Source organism: Rattus rattus, chromosome 8 (assembly GCF_011064425.1).
Source record: "Rattus rattus isolate New Zealand chromosome 8, Rrattus_CSIRO_v1, whole genome shotgun sequence".
Taxonomy (NCBI): Eukaryota; Metazoa; Chordata; class Mammalia; order Rodentia; family Muridae; genus Rattus; species Rattus rattus.
The window spans coordinates 52452728-52466139 of NC_046161.1; the positions used below are offsets into that span (position 1 = coordinate 52452728).

At 39.8% G+C, this 13412-nt stretch overlaps 1 protein-coding gene across 4 annotated transcripts in view; it reads left to right on the plus strand.

Moving 5' to 3' along the window:
- Window positions 1-1256: 1256 nt before the first annotated feature.
- The window catches only part of Nptn (neuroplastin), a 66262-nt gene continuing 54106 nt past the window's right edge, over window positions 1257-13412 (plus strand). The window contains exon 1 of one of the 4 annotated variants that reach the window (XM_032909593.1): window positions 1257-1506. In XM_032909593.1, coding sequence (XP_032765484.1) covers window positions 1416-1506 — 91 coding nt within the window. In that variant the 5' untranslated portion in view covers window positions 1257-1415. The remainder of the gene's footprint in view (window positions 1507-13412) is intronic. The other 3 variants (XM_032909594.1, XM_032909595.1, XM_032909596.1) reach the window with 3 other exon arrangements.

The window sequence follows — 13412 nt, forward strand, 5'->3', positions numbered from 1 at the left end:
GAGATGAGCTAAGCCACAGAAAACACTCCTTTGCTAACCACAAGTGCTAAGGGTGGCACAGGAAAAATAAACAAGCCAACAACCCCCAGACTGTGTTTGTGTGTGAGGGAGAGCCTGCATGCACTTGGAGGCCAGAAGTCAACTTCTGAGTAACTTCCTGAACTAGTCTTCATTTTTTTTTTTTTTTTTTTTTTTTTTAGGAGACTATTCCACTATTCCAGTTTTTGAGGCAAGGTCTCTCACTGGCTCGTGATTAGAGCTCACAGCCAGGCAGACTAGTCAGTAAAATGGAGAGTTCTCTTCTCCAGTCTGGGATTACCGTGGTGGCCCTGGTGGCCATCTTTTTCCTTTCATGCTGGGAAACTCAGGTCTTCATGCTTTGTACCAAGCGTATTTATGGACTATCTCATCTCCCCAGTACTCCCTCCCTGCAAAAGAAGGCATTTCTCAACATGGCTAAACTCCATTTTGATGGCGCCTTTCTTATGGGTCATTTGACTCTTCCTAATCTCTGATACACTAGGCTGAACTGTGAACTGAGTGGAAACCTACGTCTACCAAAGGTTCTGCCCATTTCTGGACACACTGTGACTTCCTTGTAGAATTGGACCTATGGCCCTGCATAGACTACTTAACTTCAGGTCCTCAGAGCTTGTGAAGCTAAATTAGGCCAAAGAGGGGTGGGGGTGGGGAGGGCACAGGTAGGAAGGAAAGGAGGACACTTGAAGGCTGAGGGAACAGATGTCCGTGCCGGAAAGCACAGCGATTGTAACACTGCCTGCGAGGGAAAAACACACGAGGCAGGGAGGTTGTGGCCAGATACCTTTAGCGGTCTCTGGTCAAAGTCCAGAAGGAAGAGCAGATTTTTTTTGATAGGGGACAATAACAGGAAACTTACAAACGGGGTCTAGTGTATCCATTTCTGAAGCTTAGTGTGGTAACGGCACCAAAGGCAGGATGGGTGGGGGAGAGACATTGTTTTCTCAATGCTTCCTCTAATTTATGGGCGCTAGGACTCCACAGAATAGATGACTGTACTCTGCCTGCCCTCCTCCCCCGTGGGAGAGGGAGCGGGTGGAGTCCCCGCCTCGCCCCATCACGTGGCCAGAAGCGCCCTTTGCACGTGACCTCCCTTGCGCTAGGCCAATCAGTCTCTGCAGGGGCGGAGACTTCGGGCGAGGGCCTCTTCTCGCGAGCCTTGCCGCCGGCGCTCCTGGACCGCCCACGGCCGCCAGCGGAGGTCTCGCGAGGCTTGGACGCTGCGGCGGTAGGAGGAGGACGGGGAAGGACGGAGCTCGGCCGCCGCTGCCTCCCTCGTTCACTCCCTCGCGCTCTCGCCCGCCCCCTCCCTCCCTCCCCTCCCTTCCCCGGCCCCGGCCCCGGCCCATTCGCTGCGCGCTCTCCGGCTAGGGAGGATGTCGGGCTCGTCGCTCCCCGGCGCCCTGGCCCTCTCGCTCTTGCTGGTCTCTGGCTCGCTCCTCCCAGGGCCAGGCGCTGCTCAGAACGGTAAGCCGAGGGGCCGGGGGCGGGTCGGGCGGGGGCGCCCGGCTCCGGCAACCAGAGGGGCCGGGCCCAGGCCTGAGGGGGATGCCGGAGCCGGCAGCAGGCGGTCCGGCTGAGGCGAGGAGGTGCTTCGTTGAGAGGTGGAGGCGTCGCTTTGGTGCGAGCCCGGGGCTCTGTAGACAGGTCCGCGGCGTGGGGCTCTTCGCGCACCGGGAGCTGGAGTAGCGGGGGCGGCTCTGGAGAAAGCGGCGGGAGACAGGCGTTCGAGTTCGAGCTGGCGGAGGGGTGGTGTCGGAGAGAGAACCCGGCTCCGCTGGCGCTGACACCCGGGATTCTACTGGGACTCTGGAATCCGGGTGACATTCTGCAAAATGGGAGGAGGGGGAAAGCTGGGGTCAAAGGATCCCGTAGAATACCTAGGGGCAGACGTCTGCTTGAGTCTTTTAAGGAGAGGGGTTAGTAAGAGATTCGGGGAACCTTGGATTTGGGGGTAGAGGAAAGGTGGGCGGAAAGATGATGGAGTGGGTTGACTGCAGTAGGGGGACCTGGAAAAGAGAAGCAGCAGTATCTCCAAACGAGCTGGGGGAAGAGGGCTGGGATTTGCCAAAGAGGGTGGAGTGCTGGGCATTCTAGGGTAGCGGTTGGGAAAGCAAAAGGGAGTTTCTAAATAAGGAGAGGAAAATGAGCAGAGGATGCGGGGGAAAGCTTTAAAACCGAGGTAGAGGAAATATCAGGGAAGTTAAGGGTGCCTGGGTATAGTGGTGGAAGTGGGGGAAGACAAAAAATAAGGGAAGAGAGTAAAAATGCAGGAAGTCGGGGGTGTAATGTTGTTTGTAGCGCGGCAGATACATTAGGGAGGGGACGAATTGTGGCTACTGCTGTATGGTGTTAGTTCGGCCTTTGGGGAGGGCTGGGATACAGCCACATCTGCAGTGGTGGGATTGAGGAGAGTGAGAGATGGTGGCAGGAAGATGGAGGAAGTGGGCTTTTAGAACTGAAAGTTTCAAGACTGCAAAGGTATTATTTCTGAGGAATATGAATATGGCCTCTGGGGTATGTTTAAGTTACAGTGGAAGTGAGAGAATTGGGTTTTGAACTGAAGCTTTTTAGAGAAGATGAAAGGTAATAGGCTTGGGGGAGCTAAACATGACAGATTCTGCTGGACAGCATTGTTACAGTCCGTTGTTGAACCGATCATTCAGGTACAAACCTAAAAAGATAATGAATCTAATTCAGCTATTGTGGAAACAACTATTAGTAGGCTTAAAGATTTTTTTTTTTTAAACATGAAAAAATGTATGAGAAGTTGGTTAGGGATAGGGAGCCTTACATTAATTTTAATCTTGGATTTTCTTTGTTGTTATGCTAAAACAATTAAAATTGTGCTTGTCTGAAATTGAAATGGCTTACATTAAAACAAAATCAGTCAGAGCCAGTGGAGTTCAGTATTCTGAAGACAAACTGAGCTTAAAATGATAAAGGTTACAGTGAAAATGTATCACATTTGGTATTGAAAAAAAGTCACTTTAAGTATTAAATTCCACAACGGAATTGTATACCCTATAGCTTTATTACTACATGAGTCAGAAAGGAAACGTTTGTTTCTTACACTTACATCCTCTTTCCTTTAAGTATGAAGCTATGGAAGGGAAAGGATAAAGTTAGTCTGGTTTGCACCATCTGTGCTTGTTTTATCTATCTATCTATCTATCTATCTATCTATCTATCTATCTATCATCTATCATAGGTGTGATAACAATGTGAGTTTAATTTTGATTTCAGTTATTTGTGGAAATAGCATAGTTTCATTTTGCACTATAGATGAGAGATTCTTGATTGTAGATATTTAATCTCTGTTGGCATAAGTTGTTCCTGATGATTTATAATATGGTAAATTGTAGTTTCTTAGCAACTAAGGCAAGGGTTTTGGATAGGACTACAAAGACTCATCTGCTCTTAGTTCTATGTTCTAAATATGTTCTAAATACAGACTAGTACAGCCTTTCCCTTGAAATGAGCTTGGACTTAGTCACGTGACAGGGCTAGTAAAGTGATGATGAAACTATAGTTGAACTAAATGAGTGTAAATTGAACTCAAGGAAGAAATGGTTACTTCTGAGTTTATATGGTTAGGGATGCAATGTGTCTCTGTGATAATATTTATGCTTTCTGTTAATTATAGTTCCATAATAGCCTGATTTTGTGTCCTCAAGGCTTTTTACTTTCTTATACAGTAATTCAGAAAAAGATACCATGTTCCATGTAATGTTTAAATGTTAGACATACTGATTATAAAAACAGTGCTTTGGAAAATGAGTAGTAGAGTCACTTTATGGATTGAAAATGTGGCAATTTAGATTAGGCATGTAGAAGTTTTTGAAAAGGCTTCTGTTTTCTTTATTCCTTAAGAGAAGAATTTGGTATCTACAGCATCTCTTTTAACTCCAAAAGGAATCTGACCCTTACCTTAAGGATTCTAGTATATTTTATTTTCCATATAAATATTCAGACTTGTAAGGTCCTAGTTTCATTTAAAATCCTAATTTGGTTTGTATATATCACCCACTGGCAATTCAAAGTTTTTAAGATAATCAAAGGTTTTAGGTTAAAATTGAACATTAAACCAAGCAATATAATGTGATCTAGAGCACAGGCTTTGGACACTGATAGAACTGATGTTTTATTGTTTTGTGTGTGTGTGTGTGTGTGTGTGTGTGTGTGTGTGTGTGAGTGTATGAATGAATGAGTGTGTGGGGGGTACTAGGGCTCAAACCTTTGAACATATTAGGCAAGCACACTACTGTTGAGCTTTAACTTCCCAAGAACTGGATTTGAATTCTAATTCTCTACCTACAGCTAAGTGACCTTGAGTAGTAAGGCAAGTTTGATCTGTGAGATGGGGATTACAGTGTTAATCACGTAGGGATGATGTAAGGATTAAGTGAGGTAATGAGTCCAGTTGGGTTTCATTTTGATAATGCAAGTCTCAGTGTTAGCCATGACTATTATCCTTAAAAAGTAGCACGATTGCTTTTCTTTTTATGTATATTAAACACTTATTAAGGCTTCTGTCATCATAAATACAAGTAAATAGGTCATTTGAAAATCTCTGAGAGATTTGAGCCAACCATGTTGCTGCAGTTGAAATTCTAGTGAGAAAGTTCATATTCTATTTGATTGTCTGGGAGATTTCATGGCATTCTTTTCTCTTGACCATGCACACAAATGAGTACATTTTCATAAGGGTTTGGTGTTGCTTTTTTATAGAATACCATTGTTGTAAGAGAAGTAGAATGTACTACCTGGAAGATGTTCAAGAGTTTCACAGGTGTTGACTGAATGGATGAATGTGGGATGGAATGTAAAAATGGAGTGTGTTCATCCTGAAATTTATAAAATTAGATAATATTGTAAGGGCAAATAGAGAATCTAATGTTAACAGCTGCATTTGAAGAAACCATTTTGCTTAGGCTCTAGATAGCTGTGAACATTATGCTCAAAACAATGCCAGTATCTGCGCTAAGTGATTCATGAATCTTTTTGTCAAGTGCTTGTTTGCTTCAGTTGTTTGGCAGTTTGCTTTAGATTGTCTTCCTACTTAGAGTGAACTAAAATGAATATCGGAAAAATAAAATCTTATCAGTGATAGCCATGGCACCCATGTATGACAAAAGGGTAAGCAACAGATTTAAACATAATTAAAATGTTATTTGACCAGAATAAGGAACCTAGCTTTGAATAAAACCTTTCCTCAGTAGATTGTATGTCTTTAATCTCTTCACACACATTTGTCAGGGGTCTAATAGGAAAGGCCGTCTGACTATAATAGGACTTGTTTCTTGGCTTGTTTTATAATTGCTGAGTCCATGTTAGACAACTTTGTGTGCGTGCCGTGTGTGTGTGTGTGTGTGTGTGTGTGTGTGTGTGTGTGTGTGTGTGTGTGTGTCTGTGTATCTCTGTGTGTCTCTGTGTGTGTGTGCGTGCAAGTGCACATGCAAACACAGCTTAACCTATGAGTATGCCAAAGTTTAACAGAAAATGAAAGAAAAAATACAAATGTGTTCCACAGTTAGTTTACTTGCTACAAATTAAGATTTGATTTCATTATAGATCTGACTTCCCATGAGTTATATTTTCTTGAGAAATTAGACTATTACAAGAAGTTTTTTGCTTTTTCAATATGGTTTTGCTGTAAAACATTTCCTTGTAGGCTCTAAGGCAGTGGCTTGTGGACTGCAACCGATCAAACAACCCCTTTCCCAGGGGAGTCACATATTGGATATTTATATTATGATTCATAACAACAAAATTACAATTATGAAGTAGCAACAAAAATAAGGTTATGGTTGGGGGTCACCACAACATGAAGAACTGTATTAAAGGGTCACAGCATTAGGAAGGTTGAGAACCACTGCTCCAAGGTAACATATTACTTTTCTATCACTTTAATTTTATTAAAAATATTTTTTCAGACTGAGATTAAATTTAGGGCTACTCAGATGTTAGGCAAATGTTCTACCATTGAGCTATATCCTCAACCTTTTGATCTTATTTGTTATTTAAAAATTTCTTACGCTTATTTACCTATGTGTATATGTTTCTGTGCATATGTGAATGGGTGTTCATTTCTTGGTACATCAGTGCAGGTCAAAGGCAAACCTCACAGTTTGGTATCTTCTATCATGTAGATTTTGGGAATTGAAGCCAGGTTGTCAGGCCTGGTAATTGGGTGGCAAAGCTGACCACCTGTGACTCTGTGAGTTTGTATGTTTTTAATTAAAGTGTCTTTGGAATTCAGAACTATGAAAATGTTTCCCCTTATGTTTTATTTATTTTATTTTTTTGAGACAGGTTTTTGCTGGGCAGCACCTTACTTTGAACTTAGTTCAAAGACTATTTTTTGTGCTTTGGGAAGGAGATAGGATGCTGTTATCCGTTAAAATGAACTATATGGAAAAATGAGTGACCGTGTTTAATATCATACAGAAGGTATTCAGTTAAAGTTTGATAATAAAATTACACAGAGAAGCTTTAGAAAATGGGTTTTATGAAATAATTTCTGATGTTTAACTCATTCTGTCGTAACTCATTGTTTACAACAAGAGCACAATATGGACAGGATCAAACAAAATGAATGCGGTTTTGAGAGAAAGGGAAAGCCAGAAGGTTGTAGTAGGACAAGGAGAAAAGCTGGATGCTTGAATAAGAAATGAATGGATCTTCATTTAAGAAACATCTGGAGGGATAGAAACTGCTAGAAAGAATAGTAGGATGGGGCAAGAGAAATAACTTTCAATGGTTAAGAGCACATGCTGTTCTTCCAGAGGATGAAGGTAGCTTGTGACTCCGGCTCCAGGGGTTCCAAAGATCTTTGGTTTCCATGGGCACTTGTATTTGTGTGCATGTACACATATAGACACATAACTAAAAACAATAAGAATATATCTTTAAAAAATAGTAGAGACATTTAAATAAATTGACAAATCAGAATTGTAAAAGCGGTGCAAAAGCACTTACTGTGAACAACTTGACTTTGATAATGACTGAACAAAAACATTTTACATAAATGGACAAATGACATTGGTAATGTAGAGTTTAATTTTAATATTAGACAATACATTTTAAAACTCACTTGTGAGACCTTTGAAGACTTTTTTTTTCAATTCTTTTAAAGATTTACTTATTTTATGTATATAAGTATATGTAGCTGTCTCCAGACACACCAGAAGAAGGCATCAGATCCCATTACAGATGGTTGGTGCTGGGAATTGAACTCAGGACCTCTGGAAGAGCAGTCAGTGCTCTTAACCACTGAGCCCATCTCTCCAGCCCACACCACAGTTTTTTTTTTTTTTTTTTTTTTTAAATATTTTTTCAGCTTTTTTTTTTTTTTTGGTTCTTTTTTCGAGCTGGGGGACGGAACCCAGGCCTTGCGCTTCCTAGGCAAGCGCTCTACCACTGAGCTAAATCCCCAACCCCCCACACCACAGTTTTAATCACATTCAAGTGTTTCCTCTTATTCTAAAAATGATTAAACTTAAAGTACATGTCAATACCTTAAGACCTTTCCTTGTAGAATGCTGACTAGGCCCAGTGCAGGAGAGTTACAAGTAAAACTGTAAGAATGCTGCTTGTTTGGGTTAATGTTAATTGACTTGTCTTTCCTTCCCTGCCATGCTTTTAGATGGGTGGGTTTGATATCTCAACTGTCTTCCAGTTCCAAAAATGACTTAGTTCTTAGACCCAATGTAGGCTCTGCCTTCAATGTGTCTTTATAAGCTTCTATTTTTATAAGCTTTTAGAAACCTACCTACGGGATGATGATAAAATTAAAACATGTACTGTTTTGAAATTTGACTTTCTCTGAGTATACTTCAAACAGTACTTGCAATTTCTTGTTTTAAGGAAGACAGAACAATAACTGTTTTATAGAGATTGCAGCTCAGTTCAGAAATTGCCAGAGTAAATTAAAAATTAAGAAACGAACATTCTTGCCAGGTAGATATTTGTATTCCTTCCTATTGGTTAATGAAGAGACAATGAAATAACACTTAACTAATATTACTTTTTAAATGTTATCCTTTGAGGAAATCTGTTTTTGTATATGACTTATTTTAACTATGTTTCTAAAATAGACCCCAAATCTCTTTGTTGTAGGTAAAGAAGGCAGCCCAAATATTATCTGAATTAAATCTGAGAAGTTAATAGCCCCTTGAAACAACACATAAAATAAAAAAAGTGCATGCACACATGTATACATGTATAATGTGCTATATGGGAACTCAATATGCCTCGGTGCATGTTTTGAGGTCAGAGGACAACTTGTAGGAATTGATTTCTCTCTTTTCACCAAGTGGGTTCCCAGGATTGAATTCAGGTCATCAAGCTTGGCACAAGTACCTTTACACACTAAGACATCTTGCCTGCCCAAACTAAACCACAGTTTATCAGCTTACTTATCATGCTTGTTGTGTCCATTTCTTCTTTCCCATTTTTGTTAGAATTGTAAACATACAGCAAATAAACATGTGGTGGCATATACTTGTAACCTCAGAGATGGGAAATGGAGGTAGGAACGTCATCCTTGGCTACATAACAAATTGGAGACCAGCTTGGGTTCAAAAGAACAAAATCAACCCAACCAATAAACCAAAACCTAAAGCGATCATGTAGCCTCCTGTATACTAATCATCTAGTTTCAGTAGTTGTCACCTACATCTTTGTTGTTTATTAACTGAAAATAACCTAAAAATATATTATAAACTAGAATTTTTCATGATCTAAAGTACAATGTGAAGGATTTAATTGTAGTACAACAATGTATTTGGTTCACAAGATGCTGAAGTAACTTTAAGATTATAAGAATTACTGTTGGCAGACAAGTTGGTATGTTTGTAATCCCAGAACCAGGAGGTTGAAACAGGAAGGAAAAGAGTTTGAGACTAGCCTAGGTTATACAGCAAGATGCTTTCTTCAAAGTGTGTGTGTGTGTGTGTGTGTGTGTGTGTGAGACTCAGATGGAAGAATAGTTTATTAGGCCAATGAAATGGCTTGCTACCAAGCCTGGTGATCTTGAGTTCAATTTCCAGAACCAACCTCCTGCAAGCTGTTCTCTGACCTCCACATAATGTACACTGTAGCACAGTCTCCTCCCCCCAGTGCATGGACCCACGTAAGTAGTACAATAAAGCTCACAAGTATATTCACCATTAAATGTACTGTGAGAAAATTAGAGTGACCTCATCAGTTGATGTAACAGTTCATTATTGGGCTGTGACAGTTTGAAAATAGTCTTCTTAGGAGAAATAGTGACTGCTTGAATACTGTATTTTCTTGTATTCTTTCAGTACATCAAGATTCCTAATATATTTTAGAGTATAATGAAGGACAGATGTGAGTTGTTTTTAATGAATAATGTATTTATATATGTGCATATTACTTAAAATTTATAAAGTTTCTAGGGCATTGACTACTAGATCTTAAACATTTTTTTCTAAAAATTTACAAAATTATAAATATAATCTCCATCTTTTCTTTATAATAAAATAATGAACCCTTCCCAACATAGTAATAGAAGGGTAAACGATATTTATAGAAATTGTAGACTACATTTCTATTGTACCTTTAAAGAAAGAAAACTCGAGAGGGATTCTAAAAATATAGGATATGTGTGCTTTTCTTTCCTTTTAGGAATTCTCTTCTGAATTCCCTGAGGGAATTTTCTAGACTCAGTCTAAACTCTTAACAAATGCAGAAGTTCCTCTCCAAGGCTGTCTTTCCACCTTGAACACTTGCAGTGACTACTAGACAAGCAGTTCACTTATCATTGAGAAGCTCTGTTAGTAAGGTCTCTTGAATGGAGTTGAAGCCTCCCTCCTGGTAACTTTGTCCTTGGGCTCAGCTCTGACCTCCTAGGAGTGTTGGAAGAAAGGATGAACCCTCCATCCTCCATTACTACTTTTCTTTGCTGAAATGATTTCTAGGACTCAGTAGACATATTGTCTTTACATCTAATGAAATCCCAGCCATAAAGTATAATTTTTAACTTTAAATTTTAGTAGGTATGTAGAAAGGTAACCTGTATCGCTTGACATAAGTGAAACCATAACTGAAAACATTCAGGAGGTGGTTTGCGCTGCTGCAGGCTAACTAGGAAAGCTGTTGCCTTGCTTTGTGATAGTTTTTCCCACTTCCTCTAATGTGCACCTGAAGAGGGGAGATTCTGAAGTACTGTTCCAGAAAGTGTTGACCAGCACCAGTATCTGGAATAATTGCAGGAGTCACTTTATAGTTACACGTGCCTTCTGTGGGAAAAGCACTAGAACTGGCTCTGTTTCTCAGAAACAACTTGGGAAAATAGTGATGATAAGTGACTTTGAACAATCATTTAGTTCAGGAGATCTCTAAATGTAGCTGTAAATTTGGAGTTAATTTGGCTTCATATATTGGATCTTTTAGATCAGTGGTTCTCAACTTGTGGGTCACATATCAGATATTTATATTACAATTCATAACAGTAGCAAAATTATACTTTTGAAATAGCAATTAAGTAATTTTATGGTTCGAGGTCACTACAACACGAGGAACCTGTATTAAAGGATTGAAGCCCTAGGAAGGTTGAGAATCACTGTTTTAAATGAAATAAAAGTTTTTTTAATGCAAAAAAAAGAAAAAATATATTTTTAGGTATGGTGCTATTTTATAATTAATTAATTTATTTATTTTTGAGGCACCCCCCCGCCCCCCATATTGCAATGGCTTAGAACTTTTTGCCCTTCTTCCTCCTCACTTTTTACCCCTCTGCTGGAGTTACAGAAATATGCTGCCCCACTCAGCTTTGAGAGTTGTTTGCTTGTTTTGTTTTGTTTTCAGACAGCAAGCACAATGTTGTTGTGTAACCTAGGCAGGCCTCAAACATGGCAGTGATCCTTCTGCCTTAGCTTTCTGAATACTGATCACATGTATGTCCCTTTATAACTCTTTGTTTTTAAAGATTTTCTGTTTCTATTTTATGTGTATGTATATTTTACTTGCATGTATGTCTGTGTACCATATGTGTGCCTGGTACCTTCAGAGGTCAGAAGACGGAGTTCACTGGACCTGAAGTTACTTAAAGTTGTGAGCTGCTATATAGATGTTGGGGTGCTGTACAAGAGCAGGAAGTGCTCGTAACTGCTGAGCCATCATCCCAGATGTATGCCATCTTAGTTTCTAACAATCTGGTGATTTTCAAAAGGCATTTATCAATACTGTCAGCATATACTGTTACAAGTATGATACTGGCAGAGTATAAGGTTTTTAACCTTCCCTTATTTGAACCTGGGTCTGGGAGGATAGTGGTAAAGTGAAGCCACAATTGTAATGAAAACCTCTTTTCTTCTAATATGTTTAGTTGTCCTTAAATTAGGAATTGTAGTCCTTGTTCTCTAGCTCCTCTACCTTGTTAGTGATTGAGTGCAGACCTGGAAGCCTGGAAGCACTGCTATCTTCTGGGCTGTGTGCTCACTGAGCTGCTGCTGGGGGCAGGGGAGAGGGGAAAGACATCCCAGTTTTCAGTGAAGAATCATCTTTTGTGAAAGGTCTTAAGTACAGGATAATTTTCTTCATTTTGGGTGTTGCTACTTATAGGGGGAAATACATTTTAGTAGGACATGTTAAGATATCCTTCCTTCTGTTGGCAACTGTCAATTGAATGTATAATGTGAAGGAATGTGTCACATTTAACTTTATGTTTTTAAATTATACAAATTTGACAAGTTTGGGCTCCATTACAGGGCAGAAGGAAAAAAATAGCACAGCAGTTTCAGCATTGAAATTATATTCATTAATGCATTATCTCAAGTCTTTTACCAAGGGAGATGAGTGAATGTCCTTAATGCAAACCAGGAAACTGCTACCTGGAAAAGAGCAAGTACAAAGTGGTTTCAAATAGCTGGAGGTGAACTGTCATTGAATTACCCTCAGACAAACAACATAGTGGCCACATAATAAAAGACCGTAATAACATCGATACTGTTTTCTTATTAAGATTGAACTACAAATAACTAAGAATACCTTCTATCACATTTAGGAGAGAATGTGGATAATTCTACATTGATGACAGTTTTAAGATTCAGGAGCTAAACTTAGGAAAAGGGAGCACTAGGGGGATGTGGTTGTCTATTAATACCTTCAAGGTAGCAGTGTAAATGAAGTAAGGGAATTAGGCAGTCTCCAAAGATGGATGGGCTGTATGAAAGAGCAAAGGCCTAGAGCTTGGGGAAGAAAAACAGAGGTTTAGCATTTGATGGTTTTTTAATGAAACTAGCAGAATAGAGTTATTTGCACTTATCATTGTCAGACTTGTCATAAGTAGGGCAAAGAACTGCTTGAAGGGGCAAAACAAAACAAAAATCTCTGTTGCAGGTAGTGATTGTTTTGGAGCTCAGTTAGAGAACAGTAAAAAATAAAAGCTGTGAATATGAAATGAAATGGGCTTTCCCCAAATTGTAAAGGGTCATAAATCATTGCTAGTTCTAAAGGTCTACATCGATAAGACATTTATTAGTGTGCAGGAACATTGGTAGTAAGTAAAACAGGATTTTGTTTAACTATAACATCTTCATAAGCAACTTTTTTTTTTTTTTCAGTTACCAAGAAACACAGTCTAAATTGTTGAGTGCACAGTAGCATAACCAGTTCACTGGACCACACTTGGGAGCTACTAAAATTTTCTTTGGCTGTTAGGAATTAGGTCTTTCTTTTGTGTAGTAAAAATGTGCTATTAGGAAAGCTCTACCACCTAAAAGGAGAACTCAATGCTTTTTTTTTTTTTTTTAAGATTTTATTTATTTATTGTATATAAGTACACTGTAGCTGTCTTCAGACACACTGGAAGAGGGCATCAGATCTCATTACAGATGGTTGTGAGCCACCATGTGGTTGCTGGGAATTGAACTCAGGACCTCTGGAAGAGCAGTCAGTGCTCTTAACCTCTGAGCCATCTCTCCAGCCCGAACTCAATGCTTTTATTAGTCAAAATTCTTCTGGGTTTTAGTTTTAAAAAAGAAGTAATTTTTTAAAACATGTATTTTAGGAGTAGGAGCTGGTGGTGTAACTGTGGTAGGGATAGGCATTTACTTGTTGGAATGGAGGATTGCCAGATAAAATGTTGGATGCCAAATTAGATACAATATTCAAAGAGACAGTGAAGAGATTGTGTTAGCTAAAATGTGGTAAGCCTTTTTCTTTTTTCAGCGGAGGGTCATGGATATGATCTCACTGTGTATCTCAGGCTAGCTTTGAACTTGGCGGCGGCGGGGGGGGGGGGAATGGGAGGGTGTGTATGGGTGCGTGCGTGTCCATGTGCCCTGTCTGTAGTCTCAGCAGTTGTAAGGTGCGAGCAGAAGGATTAGAAGATCAAGGCCATT